At 49.0% G+C, this 14,839-nt stretch overlaps 2 protein-coding genes across 3 annotated transcripts in view; one reads left to right on the top strand and one right to left on the bottom strand.

Moving 5' to 3' along the window:
• LOC135902820 (uncharacterized) overlaps positions 1-14,839 on the bottom strand; it is a 225,092-nt gene that overhangs the window by 138,255 nt on the left and 71,998 nt on the right. The window lies entirely within an intron of this gene.
• Positions 3,014-14,839, top strand: part of LOC135905594 (endothelin-converting enzyme 1-like) — a 94,887-nt gene continuing 83,061 nt past the window's right edge. For both annotated transcript variants that reach the window (XM_065436538.2, XM_065436539.2), the window contains exons 1-4: positions 3,014-3,157; positions 5,396-5,532; positions 6,574-6,615; positions 9,388-9,447. In XM_065436538.2, the coding sequence (XP_065292610.2) occupies positions 3,117-3,157; positions 5,396-5,532; positions 6,574-6,615; positions 9,388-9,447 (280 nt within the window). In that variant the 5' untranslated portion in view covers positions 3,014-3,116. The remainder of the gene's footprint in view (positions 3,158-5,395; positions 5,533-6,573; positions 6,616-9,387; positions 9,448-14,839) is intronic.

Raw genomic sequence — 14,839 nt, forward strand, 5'->3', positions numbered from 1 at the left:
ATCCAGCGCTGTGAGAAGTCAGCTGTCCGTCCCATTTGCAAAAACGGCAAGAGAATGAAGTCCTCTTCAATCATATTTAAGGCAGGTCATATATGGCAACTGCCAAAGAACGTCGACGCTTTCACAAAACGTGAAAGAAGCTCTGCAAACAACGTCGCCACTCGATGCCGCCGTACCAAAGCAAGGCTGGAGCCGGGATGTTTTCCAACCAAGCGGCGAGGCGCAAGCTTCCCGTTTTTCATGCTAGGTGGCGCTCCGACTTCTGCAAGTGGTCAATTGCAGTTGTCGCTCGAACTCCCATCGACCGATTCCAGTGCACGGACTTCGTGCACGGGGTCGATAGATACAATTCTGACAACGACCTACTGGTGGCAGTCTCCCCTTCCTTGCCTGTGGTTTCCGTCAAGCGTAGTGGGGGCACAGTGACATTTCGTTTCCTGGCGAAAAGCTCTCCTGAATGTATTCACCTGTACCGGATGCCGTCTTCTGTGAAGCCGTTTCGACCCCGCCCGATTCAGTGCGTGCAATTTTGACGCTACGGTCGCACTACGTTGGCCTGTGTTTTCCCGGAATGAAGCCTGCGGTGCGGCAGGCAACCTTGCACAAGCTCCTGTGAGCAGCGACGGCCTCGATGCTTTCACTGCGGCAGACCTCACCCTGCAAACAACCCGCGGTGGGCGCACTGGCAGGAGGAGCACAAGGTGGCGACGCTTCTGGCTGCTGCTCCTGGTCCTCTCTGTCGACATGAAGACCAAACACGGTCTGGGCTCAGGCAACCGACGCCAGGGCGTTCAATAGCTTTGTTGGCGTTCCCGTGCTATTCAAGCGTGACGGCCGGAGTTGCGCCGCTGTCACTTGCGGGTCATCGGCGTTGGGATGAGAACCTTTCACCAAGTAAAACACAACCGCTGGAGCGCTGCATCTGGTGCCGCTCCGTCCTGCTACCAGACGAAGGAGATGCAATCGCAAAGCTTCCATTAAGCTGTCTAAAACCTTAGTGCCTATGGTGCAAACCCACAGAGGCCCCTACTCCGGAAAGTAGGCTCACTGCCCGTCCTGAGCATCCGACAATAATCAAAGGTATCCCTTTCATCCTGGTAGCGACGACTCAATCTGCTGCCGAGAACAATTTGCCTGCAGATGCGTCGTCTTCTTGGACATGCAGTCGGGTAGAGGTGGGGAGTTTGAAGCTGCTCCTGCTGTCTGTTACTGCCCTCCTACTGGTGGACAACCCATTACGCGCCTGTTACTTTGCGGCAGGTGGCCTGGCCAAACAGCGCAGTCACCATAGCTAGCCTCCGGGGGAACTGTCGCCGCTGCCTGAAGGTGCTGCACTGGAACACGCTCTCCTTGCGGCGGCGTCAAGCCGACCTCTCGGAGAGTCTCCTACGGGGCGATTGGAACTTGCTCGCCCTGAAGAAAGCTGGTGTGCTGGCTGAGGCACTCCGACTACCCAGCTATATCGGGTACTCCAGCACCACGACGTGCTCCCTGGCCTCCCGTTTTGCAGCCCCCTGTCTGGACGACTACCATCCGCAAGCTGCCCTACGCTGTGCATTCTACGTGCCCTTCTCCATCCCTCACGCCGAGTTCTCGGTTCCACACCAGTGGAGCGCTATGTGATAATCGCGCTGCTCGGATCTACGGACACTACTGTGGCGAGCATCCACGTGCGCCCCTGCCGCTCCTGGGACGCTCGCTGCCTGTTGCCGATGTCTGCCCGTCTGGGACAAGACAGCGTGCTCTGCGGCGACTTCAATGCACATCATGCAGCCTGTGGTAGCCGCAGCTGCAACACCCGCGGCAGAGCTTTCGTAGCTGCTGCATTTCAGGCTGGCCTTCTCATCCTAAACACTGGGGAGGACACTTGCATACGCAGGGGTACCCGCAGCTAAAGAACAGCCATCGACGCCTTCCCATCATGCTTATGCCCTCGTCCGCTCAATCCCCCACATCACGGTCCTGCACATTGATCCACTGGGATGCCTTCCGGTGTATCTTCGCCAATAATTACAGCGGTGACATCAGGTGGGTCATTCAAAACAGTGCAGCGGCAGCCGCCTTCCGGGTGACCATACAGTAATACCAGCCGCTACAGGACGTGCAGCTGCTTAGTCTATGAGCTGCACGATGCCAAGTTGAGCGCCGCACCCTGCGGACCAAGCAGCCTGCGCACTGGACTGCCTTCCGGCGGTAAGGCTGCCTTCCGTATGCCGATGCCAGGCCAACCTGTGGCGTGCGCAGAGTTGGCAGAGTGTCTGCTCAGCCATCTAGGGTAATCTTCACGGTTCGAAGGCGTAGCAACTTCTGCGATCGCTCCTGCAAGGTACAACAATATGGCAACCAATTCTGGCCGCCGCGATCACCTTGTGGATTGGCGAGATGGACCTGGAAAGCCGACTGCGGACCAGAATATGTATCGGGAATTTCTTTTATGCATGTATACTTCATCTGCAGAAGGTCACAAGAACCTCTTAAAAGAACATCTCCACTCAACTGAGGTAAGTTTCCACAACTGAAAACGTACACCTGCAGGGTGCTCTAGCAAACGTGCACCGTAATTTGTGTAATTTGTGTGTGATAGTCAAATAAGTTGACATCACGTGTCCGACTTGGGATCAACCAGCCATGGACGCTTTTATTTTGCCAGTACGTCGGAAACCCGGTGTGGTGGAAGACCCGGTTGATTCGACCTGCTTAAACTGTTTTCTTTCTGTGACCCATATGTAATAAAGTCTTCACTTCCTTAATTATTCCTAACTTCAGTGTTATCTGACTGTAGTCGAAATCATTCTCCCACTGCAGTTTCGCTTGCCAGTCTGCAGTGTGGACAAATTAATTATTTACAAATGCGACACGGCAATTATGTGAAATCACAACAACAGTGACGACGATGAAGAAGACTAGTGACGCATCCACCTAGGCACCTAATTAAACCGCCCGATTCTTGGCCAATCCCCCACTGTGGGTATGTGCCACGGCCACTAAGGACAACAACAACAACAACAACAACAACAACAACAACGCATCCATTATTGTCCGTTTGAGCTGCAAGCCTGCAAGTTTTTGGCGAATTTGCTGCTTTTTTTTAGCACGTAACAAGGACTAGGAGCAGCATGGAGCCGACGCCGTCGGTTGAGAAAGTGCGCTATCGGAGGTAAGGCCGCTTGGAAAGAATTTTAACAACATGCCGGCAGTGTATGGTCCTCGATAAGGTTCCGGATGAGAAGAGCTTCAGGTATTACATGCATTCAATAGTAAGCGCACGTCGTGGACTCACATAGTGTTTGACTAAATGGGACGCATGTAGTCGATATAGCAAACACAAGCACGAGTATCTCTCATGCATCGACTGACAGGGTACTCGAAAGAATATGCTAGAGTTTGTTGCTAGATTTTGAAGTTATGTTGATAAGTATATTGAAACCTGCCGCTGCTGCCACAAACTAAGAACGACGACGGGTGTGGCGTCTTCCCTAAGGTGCCTGGGACAGTCGTTTTACATTTCCTTGTTAAGAACGGCCAGCTGCAGTTCAAGTTTGCCACCCATACGACTATGGCGGCAACATCCCGGCGCTGTTAAGAATGGCCAGCTGCAGTGCAAGATTGCCACCCACTTACGACTATGACGGCAACATTCCGGGAGCGTCGCCACCAACTTCTAGCCACAGCTTGACTAAATCGACTTTGTGACGGAATGAGTTCTGCGGACCAGCTATTGTTCCCAAACTCCCCAACGCGCTACCCGGAACGGCTCCGAGTTCTACGTGGCCCCTCTGACGTCGGCTCCGGACATTCGAACGTGTGTGCATTTATGTGCGTAGACCGTCCTGTGGGGAGGCGGCTAGTTTGCGATGACTCAACGAACGTTCGCAGCACCTTGTATCGGGAGAGGACCGAGTGTTTAAAAACCGCTGTTGTGCGGTTGCTCAGGTCACTCTCTCCCAAGCAGCCATGTTAGACTGATGTATTTCTGTAATACTGTAAATAAACCCATATTCCTCGTTCTCGATGAGAAGCAGTCCTTCCCTTCATCAACGTCCTCAGCCTGGATAAGTTAGACGACGGCATGGGCCAGCTACCTTCTAATTCATGCCCGACTCCAGTCTTGACAACGGATCACGAGCGATGGGATTGAGCCCCCAATCTTGACATCCTCCGGTGTCTGCTTTTCCCGTAAAGCTAGTAAGTCAGTGCTGTACGGATTAGACAAGTACGCCCTGTCAACTTGGTTGTTTTCGGGCTGGCACTCGTTCCTGCACCCATCGTTGTGGAAAAGAAAGCATCACCTTTATTCTTCACAATTTTCCATGTTCTTGTGCTCTTCTTGCGAAAATGAAGTTGCAATTGCAATACCTTGATCTAGTTACTATACTAGTTACGCAAACGCATATTCACTTATGCGAATGCAAACGGGACGTTTTCAGTGCAACTGTACTATAGTGGACGTTTTTTGCATTCGCTGTTCCTGTTCAGCTTACAGCAACGCCCATTATTTCGCCTCCTCTGGAACAACGTGAAGGCAGTTAAGAGGGTGCTTTAAGTTGCAGTCGTAAACTACACTTCTGCAACACAATAATTGTTGGTCCTAACTTAAAGTTAGCACTGATATGCCGGAAAACCGCCAAAAACGGAAGACCGGTTTGAAACTCATTTTGCCTCCTCTCGAAGTTTTGAGATTTCGATGACATTTGCTCGGGTCAAGTTCATTATTAATAATAAACAAGATTCAAACGGAATACAAAACAAAATACCACGAAAGACACCGTGAGCTGCTGTGTTATGTATTTGTTAGGCAAAAACTGTCCCAACCTGCGAAAATGTATTCTTAACAAGCTCAAAGGGCACGAGAGACACAGGACGCGCGACACTCAGGCGCTAACCTGCAAGTTCAGGGTTGATGAACATCCTTAAACACTGTGGAGCTTGGCGCATGCACAAATGAACCCACAATAACTCCCTCCACTTATGAAGTTACACTGTGATAAAATGCGGGAGGAAAAGCTGACAATGGCGTCAAAGAACACAATAAAAATGGAAAGAATCCTGGAGGATGCATGAGAAACAATAAGAAAAAAAGAACAGCGCTCGCCGGAGGTTTCACGCAGTTTACCGCCTTTAATATATTTAACGACGTGCTGCAAACTGACCCAAACATCTAGACTTTTGGGAAATATATACTCGATGCTTGTGTATCGACGCTGACATTTTGATGGCGAATTCAAGCAGGAAATCCTTGCTCTTCATTTAACTCCGCTAAATCACTTTGTTGCGCCTGATAAGTGCAAATTGAATATCGTATAAATAATTACTTAACCAAACTAAACAATCCTAACAATTCTCGTAGTGTAGCTTGAAACACGTGCGGCTATTTTTGTTTCTGCCCCAAATGCAGGCGGCGCTATCCAGTACCTTCCTCAAAGCTGCAGACCAAGGGTCGACTTCTCGTGGTTGCATTCATTGCCGTCTCGGTGCTCGTGGTGTTCTTCGCCTCTAGTGTCTTCCTCATCAGTCTCGGCGACTTAGCCAACAGTGAGTGCTTATCGATCGGCTGCCGTATCACCACCTTAGTGCTGTGCATACGGGCGCAGAGGGTTAGGGCGGATTACAGGCAAATGCCTATCGCTTCCTGCGCTTCGGGGTCGCACCCGCTTTTTGTATGTGGGTTAAGAAGGGGCGCACATAGGCACTGACTTTGTACTGCATATAAATGCCTGTTTCTGTCATTTGTCCCTCTGTATGCCCATTTTAGCTATCCTGTGGAGCCCCGAAGACTTTCTCTAATTTATGATGTGCCATGAAAACAACATCAACGCGATATCTACAAAATGTATACCCTTGTTTGCGATTTGGGTCAAGAATAATTCATGCAAAGAATAGCAGCTACCTCCGTCGTGTTGTCACCACTGAGACCAAGAACTTTGCGCTCGCTGCTGGACCTGACTTCCCTTGCGAGGAGATCACAAACTGTGTTTCGCGTGGCGAATTATGGCTCACTGGTCATTTTCATGAAGAAAGAAATCCTCGCACTTGTAGAGCTTTGACATCGAAGAGTCGTGTCTCTGGAGAGGTATCAGAACTGCCACGCGGATTTGCAGCTCAGTCGTGCACTGTACTTACAAATCAGTTGCTGTCATACATAGGTACACTCTTAGAAATATTTACACCCGTTGGGGCTTATCTTGTCCCACAACAATATTCGTCATCTGTCATGCCCGCGTTTCCTTTCTTTAACGCTGCTAGCCCGGTACTTACCAGTCACGAACGGCATGCGCGTTATCAGTGTGACGCAGCATTCTCGACAATATAGTAGCGAGCGCCGAATTTTCTAGAAAGGAAACGCAAGCAAGGCAGATGACGATTATCATTATGGGACAAATGTGCACCCCAAAGGATGCAACCGTTTTATGAGTGTAGACGTGCATGACAAATACATCATGACTGAGTTCAGCTATATATGCCATACTAAAAGATTATACCACTGTAATTCAGCCGCACGAAGACGTTTGCTACAACGGATATTCACTTCATATCGTAACTGAGGCGTAATCTATTATTTCTCCGTTCCAACAGGGCACGAAAAACTCCTCGCCATCTCCTTACGAGCGGCTCACGGTAAGTTAAAGACGACAGGCCATGTGCACCTTCGTGCGAATCCCCACACCGCAAGCGCATCGTGTGGTTGTAATCGAGCTTTCGGTTCTATATAAACTTACGGCGGAGGTGGGGAACCTGACCCTTATGGCATATCAACCGTGTTCTCGCCACTTGTGTTAGCCCGGCTTCTTAGCGCCAAAAACGAGCACACAAAAAACGCAGGTACTATAGAGGACCAAGAGTTGCCAAGAACGAAGACAAAAAATAAAGCACACAGGTATGCCTGGCTTCCTCAGCGCTCTAGCGGTCATGACCATTTACCAACTTGCCGACTGTACCATGCGTCCTATATAACCTCTTTTATCATTTAGGGGCTCCTCCCAAGCACTACGCATGCCAGGGATGTGGCAAACGAAATAAAAAAATGAACAAATGCGAAGAAAAAGTGCAATAATTTGACAGAGACCCTTCAGACTGCTCACGTGTGGTAAAGCGAAAGCCTTGCGGCCAGTCTGGTAAAATGCTTTGTTTTTCTTTTTCTGCTGGTTCCTTGTCCGCGCTAGCATTCGCCTGTGTCTTAACTGTGCCTTGGAAAGGCCAAATAAAAACGTGCCAAGTGTCTCAACGCGCTCGCTTGCTCATGAGGAGTTCACCACTCGAAGGACAGCTGCGCGGCAGTCAATTGGACAATAATGCTTTTTTTTTATTTTATACACATGTTATACACTCATGACGTGGCGCCACCTCCTACCCGTTGCTTGCGCCGTCAAGTACCCAGCGACACGCGCACTAGGCACCCATTTATTCAACCAGAGCCGTGGAGCCGCCGTGGCGTCCGAGAAGCGTGCTCGACTGACACACCGGAGACCCGGGTTTGATTCTCCCCCAGAAGAAAATTCACCTAATACTCTTTTCAAATGTGTTAATTTACTTTTTTTACAGGAACTTCCCTGAGGAATTTTACGTCAATTCGAGAATTTTTTACGTGCTTTTACTCTTCCTTTACTCTGTATTCGGTCACGCCGTCTAGTCCAACGCCAGATTATCGCGTAATGAGACATGTTGTGCTTTAACATTAGCAATTATTCCATGGTTTCTAAGGTTGCAGATCAAATTGCTATGTAATAGAATCCCCACTTTATCCCTCATTGAAGCTCTTCTGCATCAATGTACTCCTGCCACACGGAAGAAAGCGGTGGTTTTAACAGGTTACATTATGCTTATGGTGCTTGAGGCACACCTCGGAACTATAGGATGTCTGTGTAGTAAACAAATGTATAATAAATAAAAAACAAATAACCAATTGCAAAAGCTGGCTTTTTTTTCAGTAGCGGTCGTTACGGGGAGGGCCTCCCTCAGAGCGATTTCGACAGTGCACTGACTTGTGCGCACAACGTGAACAACAGAGATACAGACGCACAGGTCTGAAGGGTAAACTTATGTGTCTGTATCTGTTGTTCGTGTTGCACTTTTAGGTTTGTGGCGTTATAGAAGTTATTATAATCAAACTAGCCACATTTATTGCTCTACTCGGTTCACTGCCTCCCTTGCTTACATGCAGGTGATCGATCGCTTGTGCTTTGAAAGCGAGATGAGGCGGGGGGCGGGGGGGGGAGGGGGCTTTTATTTGCAATATTTAACTGATGAACAGATAGAAGTATATCATGCCTGTCTACTCGCCGTGAGAACTAAAAATTATACAACACTGTCACTTACTCTGTCAATGCCTGACTTTGAGATTGCAGCTCGAAAATAAAATGCAGCGATATCTAATCGACAAGCTTGAAATGGACCAACGTGTATCACTCTGTGGCATACCTTGACATCCATATTCCCGCCTCGGAAATCTGAATTCGCTGTGGCAGCGAGAAATTTCGTGGTCATTATGTTAAGAGACGAGCCTTGTGGAATCATCCCGCTTAGTTTGAGATTAATCCCGCTTAATCTCACTGGCTACAATTCGTAAATTGCTATATGCGTGGCAAAGTGGTTAATTAGCAAATTAACTAGTTAAAATCTAGTTCATTGGGTGAACACGCGCATCGCCTTCTTGTGCAAGTAATGTCCACCTCTCCGAATAATCAAGCTCAAAGACTACAATTATCACCAACAGGCGGTATTTAAATATTTGAGAAAACTGAAAAATGATCACCCCGTATAAACCGCTATGTGAATGACACAAACACTTTAGGCTCCTTATCGAACAAACGGTTCGCGGAAAATTACTGTCTGAATGTCTATCATAACCGGAATATTATTACATATATTTACAAATATCTGCATTTACGGCGCACATTAACATTCAGAAGCTCGAGAGATTCGCATCGTAAGGCAAACTAAGTGTTTTTATTCCACAAGGCTCGCCTCGCAACGCTCGCATAGGAATTAAGTAGCTGCGATCTTGCATCATCTGCTATCGGGTTATGACAGCACAGGTTAGCAATGTCCAGTCTCAGAGATTCTTGACTGCAAGAACAGTTCATTCATTCGTTCCAGCATTTGTAAGCCGCGCTGAAGACGAAAGAGCTCAAAGACTATGCGAACAGAATCGCTTGTGTTGGTGTCGTCCGTGTTATTTTCCCTGCGTTCTCTTTGTTGTTTTATTATTTCGCCTTAGCTAAAACTGACTCAACCCTCAATACTGACACACACGCGTATATGTAAGTACTGCTGTCCTTCTTAATGGCCGAGTTTCTTGCGCTTTCTTCGAATGGGGTAATTAAAATGCTAACGCCGAAGTTGTCTCCAGCGATCTCTTTACCGAATGGCGTTGTCTGGTTCTATACGCAGGTAACCTAGATGACAGCGTGGACGTCGCCATCTGTCGAAGCCCCGACTGTCGTGCTGAAGGTGTGGTTCACGATTCTAACAGCGAAACATAACTGTGCAAGTTAGCTCTTTAAGTGCAATATTACCAAACCACAGCCTGACAAAAAAAAATTATTTGATTGCTTTCTTGCTACGAAAGCATTTTTCTCGTAGTTGAAGGGGGGGTGGGGTGCGGGCGTTGGACTGAGGGTGAGAAGCTCGTAATGTTGTTGGTCACTTATTCCTACCGCACGAAATTTCTTGAAGTATCTCAGGTTAATAACAAACAGGATTGAATAAGTGGTGTTGAAGAGGAGCGCCTCAGCGCGCAAAGTTGACCGCTTGGATTTAGGTCAGCGCATGTCGGGTGTCAACAACATGCGCAAGTAAAGATGAATTTGAAGAAACAAGAGCAGAAATCCCAGCCGCGGACACAGCATAACCATTTACTAAAACTCATTGTCTGGAACGTATGACACGCTAGCGGACTTAAAGCTATCCGCTATGTACATCACAATGTTTTCACGGCCAAATATTTAATTTACATTTATTTTGATCGGCCTGGAGCTCAGTCTTTAAAGCACGCTGTATAGTGTGGCATGTGCCCCTACTCCAGTATGCAATGCGCAGTCTTTACCGTGGGCTTGTCTGAATTGGCAGGGCATCACTGGATCATTTATTATGCAGGCTGAAGAACCGTCGAAAGCAACAGGCAGCTTTATTAGCATGGTGTTTTGGGTCCACTGCAGGTCCAGAGGCTCTCGCGTCTATACCTGCAAATTCGCTAGTATTCTCTTAACAACGCCTAATCGCCTACCATCAGCAGTTTAGAATATTTTACTTTAGCATCCATCCTAATAATCGCATGTCTTCTATGCAGATTACATTACCTGCTAGCTTTAGCATTTGTAAGTCCCAACTAAAATATCAGAAATTAGCGTGTGATCTCTAATTAGCTTGTGTAATTCAGATGAGGCTTTAGCACGTCCCACTGTAAGATGTAGAGGACGATTTCGCCGCTGCCACCAGTTGAAGGGGTTGAAGGTCGTAGAGAGGAACTTGGGAGGAACTAGGCGTACAGAGTGTATTTACAGTATTTACATTTTAAACAAGAGATAAATTCGACAGCCGAGCGTGGCTCCCAAATGGAGCACGCCATTCGAAGCATACAATATACAGCTTACGAGCACGATGACGAGTACATTGACGAGCACATTACGAGCACGCTGACGAGCACGCTGACAAGCACACCGACGAGCACGAGCACACCTAGTAGCCGACAAACAGCCGCTTATAAACACTCCGTTCTCCCTAGATCCCCAGGTGAGGGAAAAACGGCAGTTCACCACCGACTCGCAGCGTCAAACGTAAAAGCAGTCGACCCGCCGGTTGTCCCAACGTTACTAGACTAGCTTCAGTTGTAAAACTCCCCGCCCGCGCGCTTACAGCCGCTGTCGCCACTTCTGTGTCAGCCGCCAGAGGGCAACGCTGTTCCATCGGGCTCCACTGCAGACGCCTCGTCACAGCCTTGAGCTCGTGCGGACGGGCCGCCGTTGGTGCGTGTTTCACGCTCGCTGGCGTTCCCCTTGTCCGAATTAGTGAGACCACGAGAAAGCGATATCCACCTACAGCAATAAGATTTATCGCACCAGTTCGTTAATACTGAAAGAAGGGTAAACTGCACGAAAGGAAGAAACGCATACAGCGAAGCGCAGAAGCTGCGTCTCTAAATGTCGTGTGTTTCTTCCTGTCGTCCTAACGTTACGCGCAGTTTAGGCTCAGGAGCCTGAATATCTGGCCAAAGTGCGTGATTTTAGGATGATCTTCATCCCCACCGAAGCTTGTCACCACGCCAAAGAAGCGCTACAAAAAGAAAGATGAGGTCGGTCTTTGTACACACAAGCCACACACACACACACAAAAAAAAAAAGAAGCCGGATTTTTCATTCCGTCAAGATGCTTAATCAGCGAAGCTGAAACGTGCGTCCCCTGTGTTTAGCACTGGGTTAATCCCGAGGGTTCATTAAAGTATTTCTCAGTTATGAGGTTACGCACACAATCGGCCGCGAGTGAGAACGACGTCACTGATGGTATGCCCGCAGTCCGCAGTTGTCGCTTGCGTTCGATGTCTCGAGTTTGCTCGGCGGCGTGGTTAGCAGCCATCGCCTGCGATTTGCCGCTTGTGATTCTTTGAAATTAAATTTCTTCAAAATATAAATCTTTCCGTTACGTAAGACCATGAGTGGCTCATACTCCCTTAAGCAATGGCTCATACCCCCGTAAACGCGGCCTCCCCATTACGACGACAGAAGTGAAGCGAAATTCTACGCTGGAAAGATGAACGGCCGTGCAGCTGTGGAAGACGACGACGAACGCGGGAGCAGTGGCACGAGCGCGTGCCGTTGATTTCGCAGTGTTCCCCGTCTTCCTCCCAGCCTGCATCTGAGGCGGCGGCACTCGCCCCCTGACACCAAAGAAATTGAGCGTACGGCGCAGACGCCGGACGTGGACTCTAGACTTCTCAGACTATGGGAAGCCAGAAGGGGGCTCACAAAAAGGTGGAAAAGACAGAAATACAACAGAAAGCTCAAGCTAAAGATCGCGGAAATCACGAAAAAAGCAGAAGAATACGCGGCGCAGCTAGCGAAGCAAAATTGGCAACAATTTAGTGACTCTCTAAACGGAACCTTGAGCACTGCGAAAACATGGCGTGTACTGAAGGCACTCCTAGATCCGGCAAAATCAAAGACCGAAAACAACAAAGTCATATACCGACTGGTGCACCAGTACGAGGGAACAGATTCGGAACTATTGGACAAAGTACGCAAAAAGTGCTACGGCGACGGTGACCCAGCAGCCTACACAGAGCGCTACAAAGGAGAAGAAAATGGAAGGCTGGATAGACCCATCACCCGGGAAGAGGTGTACGCGGCGATAAGAAGCGCAACAAAGAACACAGCCGCAGGTGCGGACAAGATCAAAAACACGCTCATCCGCAACCTCGGAGACGAGCTAGTCGAAAAGCTAACCGCATATCTCAATGGACACTGGCAAGCGGGAACAGTACCAGAAGAATGGAAACACGCGGAAGTCATCATGATCCCGAAACCAGGCAAGAAACTTCAAGTGGAAAACCTCAGACCGATCTCTCTTACATCATGCCTAGGCAAGATCTATGAGAGAGTGGTTACGAGGAGGCTACAAAATCATATGGAAGAAAACGAGCTGTACCCCCACAGCATGTTTGGTTTCAGAGCCAGGCTCTCGACCCAAGATGTACTGCTGCAAATCAGGGAAGAGGTACTGAGCAATATCCCGCTCAACGGAGAGCACATCATCATGGCACTGGACGTCAAAGGCGCCTTTGACAACGTAAGCCACGAAGCCATCCTGACAGGACTAGACAACCTAAATTGCGGCATGAAAATACACAGCTACGTCAAGGCATTTTTGTCCAACAGAACAGCAACAATCGGCCTGGGCGAGCTGAGATCCGAAAAGTTCAACACCCCAAACAAAGGCACACCGCAGGGATCGGTCATCTCACCCATCCTATTCAATGTTGCTATGATTGCACTGGCCCAACAACTAGACCAAATCAACGGCGTACGCCACGCCATATACGCCGACGATATCACTGTATGGGTCACCAAAGGCTCACTCAGGGAAAAGGAAGAAAGATTACAAGAAGCTGCGACATGCGTAGAGAAATATGTCAAGGCAAGAGGTCTAGCCTCCTCAACGGAGAAGTCCGAGCTCCTAAGAGTATGGCGAGGCAAGAAGAATCGCACCGTCCCAGAGGAAGTAAACATGAAGTTGAACATCCACCTCGAGGGACAGCCAATCCCGGAGAAGACGCTCATCAGGATATTAGGAATGTGGATACAATCAAACCAACGATGTACCCACACCCTAACACTACTTAAAACTGCAGCCAACCAAGTGGCCCGCATGATAACGCGGGTCTCGCGGAAAAGACACGACATGAAGGAAGCAGACACACTCAAACTGGTCAGAAGCCTGGTGGTCAGTAGAGTGACGTACAGCCTCCCGTACTACCACTGTACGAAGCACGAAATGCAACAAGCGGACGCAATCCTGAGGAAAGCCCTCAAGACGGCGCTCCACCTACCGCAGTCAACATCGACCGACAAACTCCTGGCCCTGGGGCTACACAACAGTCTCGAGGAGCTCCAAGAAGCGCAGATAATCGCGCAAATGCAAAGACTAAGGCTATCGGCAACGGGCAGAAGACTCCTGAGTAGATACGGCGGTGAAGCTACCATAAAGGAGACACAAAGCACGGAGACGATACCGGACGAATACAGAAACATCATCAAAGTAGCACCAATACCCAGCAATATGGACCCGAACCTACACATGGCACGAAGACAAGCAAGAGCAGAGTATGTACAAAGAACACTGGCAACTAGACATGACACAGTGTACGTAGACGCCGCTACCTACACTCAGGACAAAAACCACAAGAAAAGCAAAGTCGCAACGGTGATCAACTCGGACCTAAAAGAAATCACCAGCGCATCAATTCGGAACTGTACGGTAGTTGAGGCCGAAGAGGCAGCCGTGGCTCTAGCGGCAGCGGAGGGCTACCGATCCAACAGGTCCTTAACCATACTCACAGATTCACAAGCAGCATGCCGCAACTACCTAAACGGCAGAATCAGCCACAGCGCGCTCCGCATCATCCGCTCAAGTGGCAAAACCGTCAACAACCAGGCCAAACACACGATAGTTTGGGTGCCGGGACATACCCACATTACGGGAAATCAGGAGGCCGATAGGATAGCTCGAGGGCACGCAACAAACCGAGCATCCCACATTCCCGACCCCGCTGAGGAACCCGAGCCGGTAGCCCAAAGCTATTCAGAGATACTCAATTACTACAGAGGCATCAGACGAAAATACCCGCCCCCTCACAAACAACTAAACAGAGAAGACGCCGTAGCATGGCGACAGCTACAAATGGGAACATTCCCGTGCCTAAACATGCTAAGCAAGATCTACCCCACGCAGTACGAGAGCAAGTGCCCATGGTGTGGAGACAAACCAACCCTATAACCACATGGGCTTGCCAGAAAACAGAAGGGCTAGTCATAATAAAAAACCCGAGTGCGGAACAGTGGGAGAGGATGCTATCCAGCGACATCCTGAAAGTCCAACAAGGACTAGTAAGGCGTGCACGCAGGGCAGCTACCCTCAGCGGAGCCCTGGACTATAGGGGAACCGACCCTGGAGAGAAGATGGAAGACTCCATCTGATGCCGCAAAAATCACTGCAAAATAGAGCAAATAAACGTTTTTCATCATCATCATCATCGGGGCGTGGGTAGATCACCTTTCCCGTTGGACATTAAAGTTTATTCTATCTATCTATCCCGGTCTTCTTTCGTTCGGAGCGTCCACTTTGGGATTCA

This window comes from Dermacentor albipictus, chromosome 1 (assembly GCF_038994185.2).
Source record: "Dermacentor albipictus isolate Rhodes 1998 colony chromosome 1, USDA_Dalb.pri_finalv2, whole genome shotgun sequence".
In the NCBI taxonomy this organism is placed as follows: Eukaryota; Metazoa; Arthropoda; class Arachnida; order Ixodida; family Ixodidae; genus Dermacentor; species Dermacentor albipictus.